General features: G+C 42.9%; 2 protein-coding genes across 4 annotated transcripts; one reads left to right on the top strand and one right to left on the bottom strand.

Moving 5' to 3' along the window:
* The first annotated feature begins 2,044 nt into the window (after positions 1–2,044).
* psip1a (PC4 and SFRS1 interacting protein 1a) lies at positions 2,045–9,308 on the top strand. Of its 3 annotated transcripts, none has more exons than XM_076294762.1 (17): positions 2,045–2,117; positions 2,708–2,797; positions 2,936–3,012; positions 3,256–3,394; positions 3,648–3,743; positions 4,008–4,097; positions 4,867–4,911; positions 4,997–5,060; positions 5,139–5,247; positions 5,426–5,609; positions 5,706–5,809; positions 6,712–6,764; positions 6,932–7,002; positions 7,269–7,370; positions 7,542–7,743; positions 7,983–8,079; positions 8,323–9,308. In XM_076294762.1, the coding sequence occupies exons 2-17, from the start codon at positions 2,726–2,728 to the stop codon at positions 8,351–8,353; spliced, it is 1,536 nt and encodes a 511-aa protein (XP_076150877.1). In that variant the 5' UTR covers positions 2,045–2,117; positions 2,708–2,725; the 3' UTR covers positions 8,354–9,308. The 3 variants fall into 3 exon arrangements, with proteins under 3 accessions (XP_076150877.1, XP_076150876.1, XP_076150878.1); XM_076294761.1 differs by having other exon boundaries at positions 3,645–3,743; positions 8,323–9,305; XM_076294763.1 differs by lacking the exon at positions 4,008–4,097 and having other exon boundaries at positions 3,645–3,743; positions 8,323–9,303.
* A 675-nt stretch (positions 9,309–9,983) lies between these two features.
* snapc3 (small nuclear RNA activating complex, polypeptide 3) lies at positions 9,984–13,011 on the bottom strand. The gene is made up of 9 exons (XM_076294764.1): positions 12,770–13,011; positions 12,549–12,635; positions 12,362–12,443; positions 11,799–11,903; positions 11,512–11,661; positions 11,284–11,366; positions 10,677–10,835; positions 10,338–10,445; positions 9,984–10,240 (listed from the first exon to the last, which is right to left on the bottom strand). The coding sequence occupies exons 1-9, from the start codon at positions 13,000–13,002 to the stop codon at positions 10,093–10,095; spliced, it is 1,155 nt and encodes a 384-aa protein (XP_076150879.1). The 5' UTR covers positions 13,003–13,011; the 3' UTR covers positions 9,984–10,092.
* Between the last annotated feature and the right edge of the window lies 1 nt (position 13,012).

Here is a 13,012-nt window from a genome sequence, read left to right as displayed (position 1 = left end):
GTTCATGAAAATATAAGTCATAGGTGCAAAAAAATGCATTTCATGAAGGTTACATTCAACAAGTTTGTTTCAACACAGTTTCCTTCTTTTGAATTTGTACTAGAATGATAGCACGGTGTACCTACTGACTTCCAGCTGTGGAGGGTCTGAGTAATTCTCTTTATTTGATTCTGTATATAAGTTGGGTGCGTTTCCCAAAACCATAGCTGCTAACTAAGTTAGCTAACAGGTTAGCAACTATGGTTTTGGGAAACGCACTCCTGGGTGCTTATATCCATCAAATCTGAGCCCAGTGAGCCCAGTGCACACAGTAAACGAGGCGCACTGACAGTTAGGTATTTTTTATACAAGCTCTAAACTTCTTCTTTTAAACATTCTATTTTTCTGCGACCAGGTTTTTCCACATTAGGGTATACCACCTTCCGTGACAAAAATATAGTCCCCTCATACACAACGTGGGGCTATTCAGTGTCCACAAGGAAAGGACTGAGGTGCCAGGATGCCTACGTAAGCACATCAATCAAACAGCGCCTCCGTCTGTTCCCAGGCCCTAACTGCAGTGATACATCACAGAGGCTGGGCCATTGGAAGGACCCACAGCAGATGTGTCTCATACTTTGAAAGCAAGTCAGGAGAGAAACAAACTCGAGAGAGAGAGAGAGAGAGAGAGAGAGAGAGAGAGAGAGAGAGAGAGAGAGAGAGAGAAAGAGAGAGAGAGAGAGAGAGAGTACAAAAAGGAGAGAGAAAGAGAGACAATGTGAAAGAGGACAGGAGAGGAAAAAGAAGACAGATGCCGCATGGACACCCAGGCCCCCAGTTAGAGTGACTGTGAATGAGGTACTGTGCCAACAATTCATCTGTCGAGGTGAAGGGTAGAGGCCTGATTACCACCCCTAGTCATCCGCCTGAGCAAGACCCCCATCGTGCTGGCCGCTGTCCAACAAAGGGGTCTCACCCCACAGGCTGGGAAGGGAGTCCTCCCTGGGCCAGGCCGCTCTCGGCCCTTTCAATCCCCCCGCCAGGGACCCTCACGGCTGACATGGCCTGTCCTTCACACCAATCACATGCCCCTATTGTGTTACCCTGCTCTGAGACCAGAGCATCTTCTTGTAGGTGATATTCACTCACCCTCTCTCTCTCTCTCTCTCTCTCTCACACACACACACACACACACACACACACACACACACACACACACACACACACAAGGTATATGGCTGCTATTGTTAATTATTTCATCCAGTTGTTATTCAGAGATCATTGTATTTGAAACCCAGATCCAAACACTTCACAGACACAACTAGGCTATGTGCACGAATACAACATACAGAGAGACCGACAGACAGACATTTTTGTTATAAAATATTGTAACCTACTAGTCGTTTGCATTCACATGACAAGAATTTAATACCACCACTAGAGAGCGCTAAATTCAAGCTTCAGCACATTTTATGAGAATAGCATTTTTCCCCACCAGATGGCATCATTGTAAAAACGTGTAATATGCTTGTAACGGAGAACTCTGCTTGAACTCTTCCTGTTTCAGAAATATATGAAGTTACATGTAACTTTCAATTGTCAAATTGTTTTGTTGTCAGTTTTAAGGGCCACGCCTAACTTTCTGATGTTTTAAGTTTCCATTCATACGACCATATCAAATTATGATTTGTGGTGTGAAAGACATGTAGGCCTACTTATGCAATTTAAAATACGTATATATATTTAAATTGTGTTTCAATACTTACATATGAGATGGTTTAAAGCGAACAAAATATGCATTGTGAACGAGGCTAGTTCTAACCATTGATGTTGGTAAACTAATGAATGTCTAGGATGCTTAAAGTATGTAAAGCCGATAATCTTGTTTGTTTAGACAATTTGACGAAATTAGTCGCCTGCTTCCCTCCACCGCCCCGTTATGTACGTGTTTATGTAGCATTATTAATTCAACAATCTATCTACATTAAATCTGCCAAACTAAGTAAGGAGTATGTTTTGATCCTATTTTCTCCCCCTATTTCAAATCTCGATTGGTACCGTCGGTGTTCCACTGCGCGGGAGTAGAGGCTGCTGCTTGTCGAAGGTACGCTGACTGTGTGCTGCTAGTGCTAATTCCGGTAAGCATGGTGTCTATTCATTATTTTTAAAAGGTGACTGTAGTAGAGGCACACTTACATCAGATTATTAGCTTTATTGCTAATTTTACTCAGCGGGCCAAGTAGTGCCATCGCAATTTGACAGCAAAGGTCATAGTTAAAGCTCACCAGCAGCACTGTCTGCTGAAATTGCATACCGAGCTAACTACTGAAACCGAATGTATCCATAGAAATGCATGGGCAGTTCGAACTTGCTTGATGGAGCTGCCACCACGTGAACGCAACTAGAGTATTGTGAAACCATGTACTGCCTGGTTTCTTTTAAAATAATAAAAACAATTATTGGGTGGATGCACGCTTTATTTGTTTGCATTGCTTGGGGGAGGGGTCACTGGACACTACTGACCCATCCACACCCTAAAAGCTTGACTTTACCTCACGCGCCGAGTGTTTTGTTTCTGTGCTGATGTTATTTATTGTTTTCAAAGTTACGTTGTTGCTGCAGTTCGTTTAATTTGAAGCAGTTTTATTGGCATGATGACTTGTTTTGTACTTTCATGAGATAATGATATTGCAAGCTTATAATACTTCAATGGTGTGTCTCATTCAAGGTCTACGCATCAGAAAACATGGCTCGGGATTTCAGACCTGGAGACTTGATCTTTGCCAAGATGAAGGGTTATCCCCATTGGCCAGCCAGGGTACGCATGGCACATTAGACTTCCCTTATGAGGACCACTGAGTAGACTTGATGTTGAACAATCAGTGTCAGTATAAATTATGCCCTCCAGTGACTGAAGTGTGACAAGTCTTACCTTTGTATTCTATTTCTTTGAAAGATTGATGAAGTTCCAGATGGGGCTGTTAAACCGTCCAATGTCAAGTTCCCCATCTTCTTCTTCGGCACTCATGAAACGTGAGTTCACCTTTGCCTCACCCTTCTGCAGAATAAAGTGGGCTGCTCCACTGGAGTTTGTCTAGCTGCATATGATGCATTATATAATTCAGTTGACTGTAGAATGGGAAGATCTTCAGTAAAATAATTTATCCCATCAGCTTCAGCCAGCTAAGTTAATTTATCTGACTTGGCTAAGACCACAAATATTATTGTCAATGTATCTAATGGCTTTCTCCTTTTTATTTAATTTGTTTGATACAGGGCATTTCTTGGACCAAAAGACATATTCCCATACTTGGCTAATAAAGACAAGTATGGAAAACCTAACAAGAGAAAAGGTTTCAATGAAGGCCTGTGGGAAATTGAGAACAATCCAAAGGTGGAGCTAGGTGGAGAGAAGGTAGGGTTACGTGTTTAGTCTTTGTATAATTTAGGGATGCACCGCCCTGCATCGCCCATGCCCCACAGCTCTCTATGGTTCCCACCTCTAGTCACACCTTGCTACACTCAGGAGTGCCACTCTTGATTCGCTGAGAGAGCACCAAAGTTGTTGAAAAGTTCAATGCTTTTGACTTTTAAAAATGTAAATAATTCATGTATTTCTTTTGGATGAGTATGATCTTTACTGTAAAGATTCTTTATGACCTCAGCAGATGATGTCGGCTGAGTCAGCGGAAGACAAAGACTCGGACAGCAGCCCTGAGGGAGAGGAGGAAGGCGAGGATGGGGAGAGGAGGAGGAAGTCCACGGTGGGTTTTTTGCTGACTTTGCACATGAAGTTGTGGTGTTTCTGTGATCCTGATCTCTTTACCCACCCTGAAAACTTCTCTCAAACCCCAAGGTCAGGTGCCCCTCAGTGCAGGCCTCTGGGCAGGGTCACCCCATCGCAGACACCCCTACCCCTGAGCCTGCTGGTGGAGCAGCAGTGTGCTGCTGGGTCCCCCTTAGCGAGCTAGGCCCTGTGTTTAACACCTGCACCGTGGGGCCCTTTGTGTTTGGTGTCTTTGGCCCAGGTGTCTGGCAGTGAAGCGGGTGAGGAAGAGGAGGAGGAGGAGGAGGAAGGGGAGATGGAGGTATCAGGGCAGGGGCCCCTGTTGGAGGAAGTACGTACTGTCCACTGCATGAGGGGGAGCGGTGGCCGCTGGAAAGATTTCATTCTGGTTTTAAGTTTTGCTGGGGGTGAATGGGACTGGGGATTGCATGCGGTGTACTGTGTTTGGAAGTATAGCTGCTTTTGGATGCCTCATTTCCTTTATGGTTTCCATTACTGTGGCAAAGCTAGCAGGACGTGGCAGTGTGGATGGTGACGGTGAAGAGAGGGTTTTAAGCCTTTGGTTCTTTCACTCCTCTGTTGCTGTTCCCAGCCATCTGAGAGGCTGTATGCTTGGAGCACTCCCACCTCTCTGCAGTAGGGAGACTGGTCAGGGCTTGCCTCTTCTCTCTCATGCGGAGCAGTCTCTTAACACAGAGATACAGCGCATAGTGCTTGATATGGCCACACATTCCCATGAGCCATATGATCAGTGGAATGAGTATGCTACCTCATTGTCACCAAAATATCAAGTTCAACATCAGATGATGTCTCTTCTCCCTACACTCGTTTGTGACGTTATGTCATTACACTATTTTATGCTATTCTAGGTGTATTATTAAAGAGAAGGCCAGTCCTCTGTATAGTCAGTGTTTATTTTGGACTTCAACTGCTTCCAGGAAGAGGCTTATGACGCCTTCCCTCAGCAGGAGAAATCTCCAGACTGCATGCATCTTCCTTTGTAGAACCATTTCCCACATCCATCGAGTTCAAAATGTAAAAACGTTTAATAGCTGGTATTTGTGAATCTGATTAATTATTGTTATTCTTTTCTTTTTAAGGAATCGACAGAGACATCTAAGCCAAAAAGAGGGCGAAAGAAAAAGGTAGCACTGCTCATCAGGTGTGAGGTGATTAAAAATGGAAGTACCTACCTAGTACCTACTTAACATTCTCCTGTGTCTTTATCAGAGTGAACCAGAGCAAGACTCAGAGAAAGATGAGGCTGCCACCAGTCCTACTTCAAGTCCAGCTGGTAAGGCCAAAGCACCTTTGCAGTTGTCATGTTAGACCAATGCCATTTTATGGTGGTGATTTATATGTGCGTGTGCAGGTGGAGACACACCTGTGCCTAAGCGCCGTGGCAGGAAGCCCAAAGCAGAGAAGTTGCTCCTCCTGCAGCAGCAGTCATCACATGACCCTCACGGATCAGGCAGTGACATGTAACCACCTTTCTCTTATCATCAGTGCCACATAATACCTGTGTGTGTGTTTGCTTGCTAAAGAGTGTTTTGTTGCGGTTTTATGTTTATCCAACAGTGTTGTTGATTAAGTGGTTTGTGTGATGTGTATCTGCATTCTTTTTAAGCTTTATTGATTTGTGTGGTGTCTACATAACAGGGAGACTACTGCAGATTCTGAACGAAAAAGGAAGCGTGGATCAGATGACAAGAGCAAACATCAGGAGGAAGACGAGAGGAGGGCAGATGGCAGGAAGAGAAAGGACGAGGCGAAGAAGGAGCCAGAGGCCAAGAGGAAGAGAAACGCCAAAGATGGGAGCTCCTCTGACTCTGAGGATGAGGAAGTGAGCATAAACACTCCCTCTTTTAACAGTATGCTAGTGAATGCGTGTTAGTGTTGGTACATTGACCCTTTCTCATGGTCCTTCCAACCTCTACAGAAGAGCAGTGGACCAGGCAGGAAACGCAACCCGCTGAAAGCCCAGCAGAATACAGTAGAGCCTGACAAGGATGAGCGTCGCCGCAAGGGAGACGACACCAAAGAGTGAGTCCAGGCCTCCAGCCACTCTTAGTTCAGGGCAAGGGAAATTAACACACTGCTGAATACAAAGATCACAGTCAGAAATGACCGATCATGAGGGCAGCATTGCATATGCATAGTGTGAGGGATGGTTCAGCGATTAAAGTAAGAAATACTTCATGTCGAGGCTCATAATGCGCGACATTCGAAAACGGAAGAAGAATTTAAGTCATGCACTGACTGCACAAACAGTCCTTTATAAACCCTTTCTGTACACTTACAAAGTTAAAATGACACTAGTTTGTCTGTAGGGACCCTCTCAACAGTATCACAGAAGTGTAAAAATATTTTGAGCCTTGTCAGTAGCTTACTAAGTAAGTAGCGATTTACTTTGATGTAGCAAGCTGGCAACAAGGCTGTCGTTATATGCTACTTTGTTGTAAATACATTTTCCGGACTAACTAAAAACTCCTGTTTATACTCATTATTATTGAAAACAAATATACACTAAGTTGTTTTTGGACCATAGTTGTCCTATAAGATTGGAATAGAGACCACCTGATTTTTTCAATTCCACATGATAAGAATGAGATTGAGTAGACCAATCATCCATTTAGAGTCCATAACAAACATAACGACAAAACATAACTAGCTGTTTGCTTTTTAATATCATAGACCATAAAACTGGCCGGTCAAGATAACATCAAACATGATGTTATGATTTGAATCTGGATTGCATCAACAATGGAAAGAAATGCAAAAGATTCAAATCTGTCACGCAAACACACATAGCGATTCATGGACATCTCAAAATCGGGCTTAAACATCAGGTCTGCTCCCAATATAGGTGTTCTGAGTGGAGGCCTTCCTGTTTCTGTTGCTTTGTGTGTGATGAGACTTTTACGCACGTTTCGTTTCTCCTGTAGATTAGGGAAAGAAGATGCAAAGAAGGACGAGCGGAAAGGAGACCGAAGGAAAGGTGAATTTCAGAATGTTTTCTCTAGTTTTGAACTTGTCGATGCCCTTGTGCCTTTCTGAAAGAGTTTCACCTCAGGGGACCTTTAATGAAGAATGTTATATTCACTTTTGTGCATGACGTTCCTCCTCCATGCTTTAATTTGTGCCGATATGTTTTACACAATTCAGAAATGTCCACAGAGCACCGACTACAGAGGTTGCATGGAGAAATCAAGATCTCTTTGAAGATAGACAACCCTGTGAGTCCTTGAGTCTGACCATCAAAAGAGCATTTTTTGAGTGAAGATGTTTAAAGATAGCCCTGCCCTTTCCTCTCACCAGTGCCAGGGGCTGCTCTGGTATTAATGAAACACTCTCTTTGTGCTTGCCTAGTCTTAGTGTGTGACTATGTACACGTATGTGTGAGAGAGAGACAGACAATGTGTATGTTTGTGAAGTTTGCTCCTTTATTAACTGAAGTGATATTTGCTGAAGCGTTCAGTGCTTGTTTAATGCTTAATCCTAGGATGTGAAAAAATGCCTGGTTGCATTGGAGGAGCTGGGCTCTCTACAAGTCAACACCCAGCACCTTCAGAAGCACAGTGACCTGATAGCCACCCTTAAAAAGGTACCGACTCACAACAACTTCTTTCCAGTGCCCTTCTTCGTTACTTTGACATGTTGGTCCAGTGACCAACTCCGTTACTCTCTCCAGGGCTGATGTATGCCCTGCCTCGAGCAAGTAACTTAATTATGAGATGCCATTTCTAACCTGGGGTTTTGTCTTGACTTCCCTCAGATCCGCAGGTTTAAGGCCAGCCAGGACATCATGGACAAGGCCACCATGTTGTATAACAAGTTCAAGACCATGTTCCTGGTGGGTGAGGGAGACTCTGTGCTGAGCCAAGTGCTCAACAAGTCTCTGGCTGAGCAGAGGCAGTATGAGGAGGCCAAGAAAGGAGCGCTGAAGAAAGCCGAGCAGGCCAAAGAGCAGAGCATGGGTGAGGCCACAAGGCACAGCAGCCCTGTCAGGGCCAGTACACTACTGTTATGTTGACCGACCTTCTTCTCACCTGAGTCTCAGAGCATTTTGACCTGCTTTAATGATCTTTAATGGCATCCCTTTAAGAAGGCATTTCAGTCCATGTAAATGTTTCAACTGTCACTGCTCAGGGTTAGGTATATGTGTTGTTGATGATGATGTGGTGGTGGTGGTGGTGATGTTTTTGGCGAACCACAGAGGGACAGGTTGCGAATGGAGAGTCGAGTCCAGAGGTAAAGCAGCAAGAGTCTGAGCAGAGCAAAGCTGCTGAAGAGAGCCACGCTGTGGAGAACAGGTTGGATTTGTTTCCTCAGAGCAGAGTTCCTTTTCTAGTTTTCTCCTCCCCTTAGCCCAATTGTGCTAGGCTGTATTTCAGTCCAGCTGTTTTGTAGGGTATACAGACTGGAAACTTCGAAAAGCCTACTCCAGGAGATTTGCTTACTAATAATGAGCAGAGTTATCTGTAAGTGTGAGGATCTGTTCTGATAATAATCTACCTTCAGACTTTAGTCAGAGCCGTTTCTGTTTTTGTCTTTAGTGTGCCAGTAGCCCAGCAGGAATCCAGTTGAAACAAACGGCCTCTTGTGATGAAGAGGAAGCACTGGCCTCCAGGGGTCCTCCAGGCACCTGCCACGCTCTAGCACACGGTCTCCACTGGGATCACAACACCTCTCCTCAGAGACTAGTCCAACAGGGTTTCATCCTCAGCAGCATCTGTTTGCACACCACTGAAGTTTCCAGACAAAAAAAAAAGATTGAGCATTGAGTTGTCGGACAAATTTGCCCCCATGTTTAAGAAACAGGACTTCCAACAGTGATGATTCACCATTATGTTACACTGAAAGTGCTCAGAAGTTTAACACTTTAAAGCTCACTCAGAGGTTATGCACATATCTTTTCTTCTTTGTGCCTTTTTGTTTTATTGAAAAAATGGCAAAACCCCATGCCAACATTGCCATAGCAGTAGTTCAGTTTGGACCATTTGGCAGTTTTTGTAAGTTTTGAAGTAAAATGCATTGCTTTGACTTTGCGGTCACTAGATATTTCGAATGTACTTCACTTACCGTGATGTCCAACCTGCTCTATGCAGCCAGTTAGTTGTAAGTTGTTTAGTGAAGTAGTCAGATGGTGGTATCCCTCATCATGTACTATCTGCCTGTGGATCATAATAGTATTCATCCCGAGTGTAGGTGTATATATTTGTTGAAGTACTCTCAAAGGAAAGACAGTTTTGCCTCAGAAGTGCTACTAGATAGACGTGCCAAAGTTCACCTTACCAAGGAACTGCTTATGTCTTCATTCAAATTGTCTGTTTTTAAAGCTCATTCGTTTTACTGGCGTTCATGTACTGTAAATAAGAGTATTTTTGTGCCCGTCTTAAAAACTTTAACTGTTTTGTTCTCACTAATAAAGCAGTGGTTACATCAAAAGCTTGCTCCTGCTTTATCTCCTTCATGAATTATTGGTGTAGTAACATTGGATTTTCTCTGGAGCTTTACAAGACAAAATACATTTGTATGGTCTGAACATTTTGGTGTTTGTATTACATGACTGATTGGGGGGGATTTCTACTGTACTTTTGCCATGCCAGCAACACTCCCCCTTCTTTCAGTGCAGTCTCCAGTGACTCAACAAGTCTGCATGCAGGCTAAAACTGGATGTATAAGCAGATGTTTGTCCTGATTACAGATCCTAAGAGAATCGTTGTCAGGATATATCCCCCTCACAGCTGTTGTTGGTATAGGCAGTGTAGCTCTCCAAAGGTGTTCAACTGAAATGTTAGAGCAAGATGCAAAATGAACTAATGTAGATAGGCAAAGTGCAGTCATTCAGTGAGCAAAGTGTGTCATGTATGATCTAAAGATATTGTATGTGCTTAGGCTGTTGGTATTAAAAAGATACCACGGCAATAGATTTTGCTTCGTTATTAAATTAGCTATAGAACTTATGCCCACTATTTTGATTAAGGCCCATACACTTTTAGCTGACTCATTGAGTTGTCTGGAGAACTTAACCACACATCAAAATAAAGAGTTATTGATGTTTATCATAGTACATCCATCAATCAATCCTTCCTTTCACTTATTTACAGATGTTTTCTGCAGGAAAAGGAGTATGCAAGGCTATGCCTGTAAGTCCACAAAAAAGCTACGCTCACTCACCATTCATGCCAAGAGGAACCTGACTGAGACAGGGATGTAAAGATTGAAGGCACTTTAATATAATTTGTAATGGAAAAAACAGGTAAATGTAATGTAAACAACAAATTATCAAGCCATAAATGAATAAAGTAAAAGCAAAGTGAGACTTAGTTGAAAACTCCAGGGTCCACATACGCATAAGCCTGGAAGTCATACAGCTTATTCCCTTGGTCATCATAATGAAGCATGCGAAAGCATTTATCGCAGAACAGGCAAGGATCCATGGGAGCAAGGCGGTCATTAGTGGTGATCCACCTGGAGAAATTAAGCAAGAGTCACAGACAACCAGTAAGCACACTGTAAAATGTGAAATCCACCAATGACATTGAACACGTTGGGATGTGGGCCTCACCGGCTGATGTACAGGTGACACACGCAGCACTTGCGTGTGATGACTCTGTGCTTGTGGACGAGCAGTGGGTACAGTGTCCTGTCTCTGCAATCATCTGCATGGATCAACCTGACAAGTATGGATCGAAATCCAGTTAAACAGTTATGTCCAGTATAAAACGGTATTTCCATGCCTGAGTCTCAGGCTTAGAAAACATAAGTGAAATTTGACTTTCACCTTTTTTCGTGACTGTAGAATGTCAAGGACACCAGATTTAGCATCCCTACTTCAATTCACTCATGAAATCTGCAACACGTGGCACATATCTAGGAATGATTGTGATGGTATTAAAGTCCATACCTTATGTCAGTGAGGACCATCACATGCTCACAGTCTCCTTGGTGGCAGTAAAAGTAGGGGTAACCAATCTTCATCCTGAGGTCATAGAAAGTGGTGTCCTCCATCTTGGCGGTTTTAAACTCCGGGTAGTCACGGGTCTTTGCCCACTCGCGTGTGGTCCTGTGACATCAAGAACGCCCTATTAATAACTGCTGTTCGACAGTAATATTTTTGAGCATAAAAACTTAACATTATGAAACCAAAATGGGTGAAGGACTATCTTAGCAATCAATTAAACAGTTGCTTATGCTGTGGAGATTTCTGTTGCAGTTCCACAGGAAGACTACTATGGGGTGACCACAGGCAAAAGCCACCAGGCCTGCCTTGTGGTAGGTTTGACATTTTGTCTGTGGGAGGAAAAGGGTGGAGCATCTCCAAATCGATTCTACTGATGGCTCACAAGACTCTGGCAAAGTCATGCAATAGCAGTTCTGCCGTGATATGTGTAACACCTTGGCAAAACAAATGGATGACATGGAAGTATGCCTACAGGAACTGGTGTAATCGTTTAGTCACTTTAGAGCAGTCTTAAGAAATAATTAGATAAAAAATAAAGATAAAGGCTTACTCGCTGATGTCCCGACATTCTGGGTATCTCATGTCATTATAAAAGACTCCTTCAAAGTAGAAGAAAGCAGACTTGTAGTGATCCTAGAAAAGGAGATGTTTTTGTTTAGTTTTCTGTGGACTGGTACAGAGTAACAACAAAAACCTACACAAGGAAGTCACAGTTGACACAACAAAGTTAGTAACCAGTCCTTGGCCATGCATAAACCCTTCTTCTTCCTCATCTGACCTTGCTGATGTACTGGGGTGTGGCATCAGGCGTATTGCTGAACTCCCCAAACACTTGGAGGTCACTGACACAGCAGATAGCATCCCTCAGCTCGGTCAGCTTCTGGCTTCCGAGCACCTGCAGGGTCTGACAGGCCCTCACATGTCTGAACTAAATCAAAGTAAATTCAAGTAAATTAAATCAGCATAAGAGGCTAAGTAAATAATTGTATTATTAGCTTTGAAAGATCAAGTGTCTTCATCTTTTCTCTCAAGGATCCAAAAACACATAAGTGGCACATACTGTACCCTTTCAAATATAACAGGGTAGATGATGTTGAAACTCAGGATGATTTCTCCTGCTGGTACCACACTGGTAGAATCTTCTGGCATTAACCCCAAGTGTACACTTTCCTATGTGGTTGACAAAATATGTAAAAAGGGACACCATCGTATTAAATCATAGCTTTAGGGTTCTGTAGGCTCCTGTGTCAGAGGTCACTTAACATGGATGTGTGTGTTACTATACAGCAACATTGCAGAATAGATTATGTTACATCACATTCATGTCAAGATGTTTCATCAACTGACAATTTATGGCTGACATGTTGACAATGGCATGACGCAGGTTTTTAAAGACCATCATAGACTTTATACTTTTTTTATACTTTTTTTTTAACACAGTAAAAAAGTAGTCTGTAGTCGGGTGTGGCCTGACAAAGTAGACTGGCTTTGCCAATCCTACATTTTGCTTTACAATACAATGATAGGACTGAGTTCAAATACATCTGCATTCAGCTGAGCTGAAGATGCATGTTCATTGAAAAAATGTCCTGTGCAGCATTCACCATCTGACATAATCGAATACTAACCATTTCATTAGAGTAGTTGTCGTGTCTTCCGAGATTATCTCTAACAAGAGTCTCTTTGTAATCTTGTCGTTTTTTCCGAAGCCTGCAATCAAAAATGCAAAGTCTTCGTAACGTACACAGCAGACATCGAGTTGACTAATTTCTGCAACAGACACAAGATAAGTGAAGAAGGCGTTCTACACGTTACCGCAAACATGCAAGTTCAGGATCTGCTGGCACGACACTTGTGTCAACTGGCTGGTCATCATCAGAGTGACTCTTCAACGAATCTACACTGGATATGGAAACAGTGAAACTAAAATCAGTGTCGAATAAAATATATAAAAGCAAAAAATTACACTTAGAACCAACATTAAGAAATCAAGTTTACTATTCTGCAACAGTAGCCTATATTGTGGGTTCACAAACCTGCAGATATCTTTGAGCTCGTTCAGCGTCTCCGTGGGAATTTCTAAGAGCTCTGCAAGTTGCGCATTTTCAATTTCTTCTGACTTTGTCTCGTAAGAATACAGATCAGGCGGCAGAGTTTCAAGCCACAAATTTCTAAATGACCCGATATGAATTATTTGAGAGTTTAAAGCATTAGATTCATATCTAGGAACATTTCCACCTAGCGTTTCATCTGCGTTGCTCTCCGCCATGTTTCTTCAA

Source organism: Alosa pseudoharengus, unplaced genomic scaffold, assembly GCF_046254945.1.
Source record: "Alosa pseudoharengus isolate Yale_2024_CS ecotype anadromous, Long Island Sound unplaced genomic scaffold, YU_APseudo_1.1 YU_APseudo_1.1_scf_2, whole genome shotgun sequence".
NCBI lineage: Eukaryota > Metazoa > Chordata > Actinopteri > Clupeiformes > Clupeidae > Alosa > Alosa pseudoharengus.
This window is presented reverse-complemented; position numbering and strand designations above follow the sequence as displayed.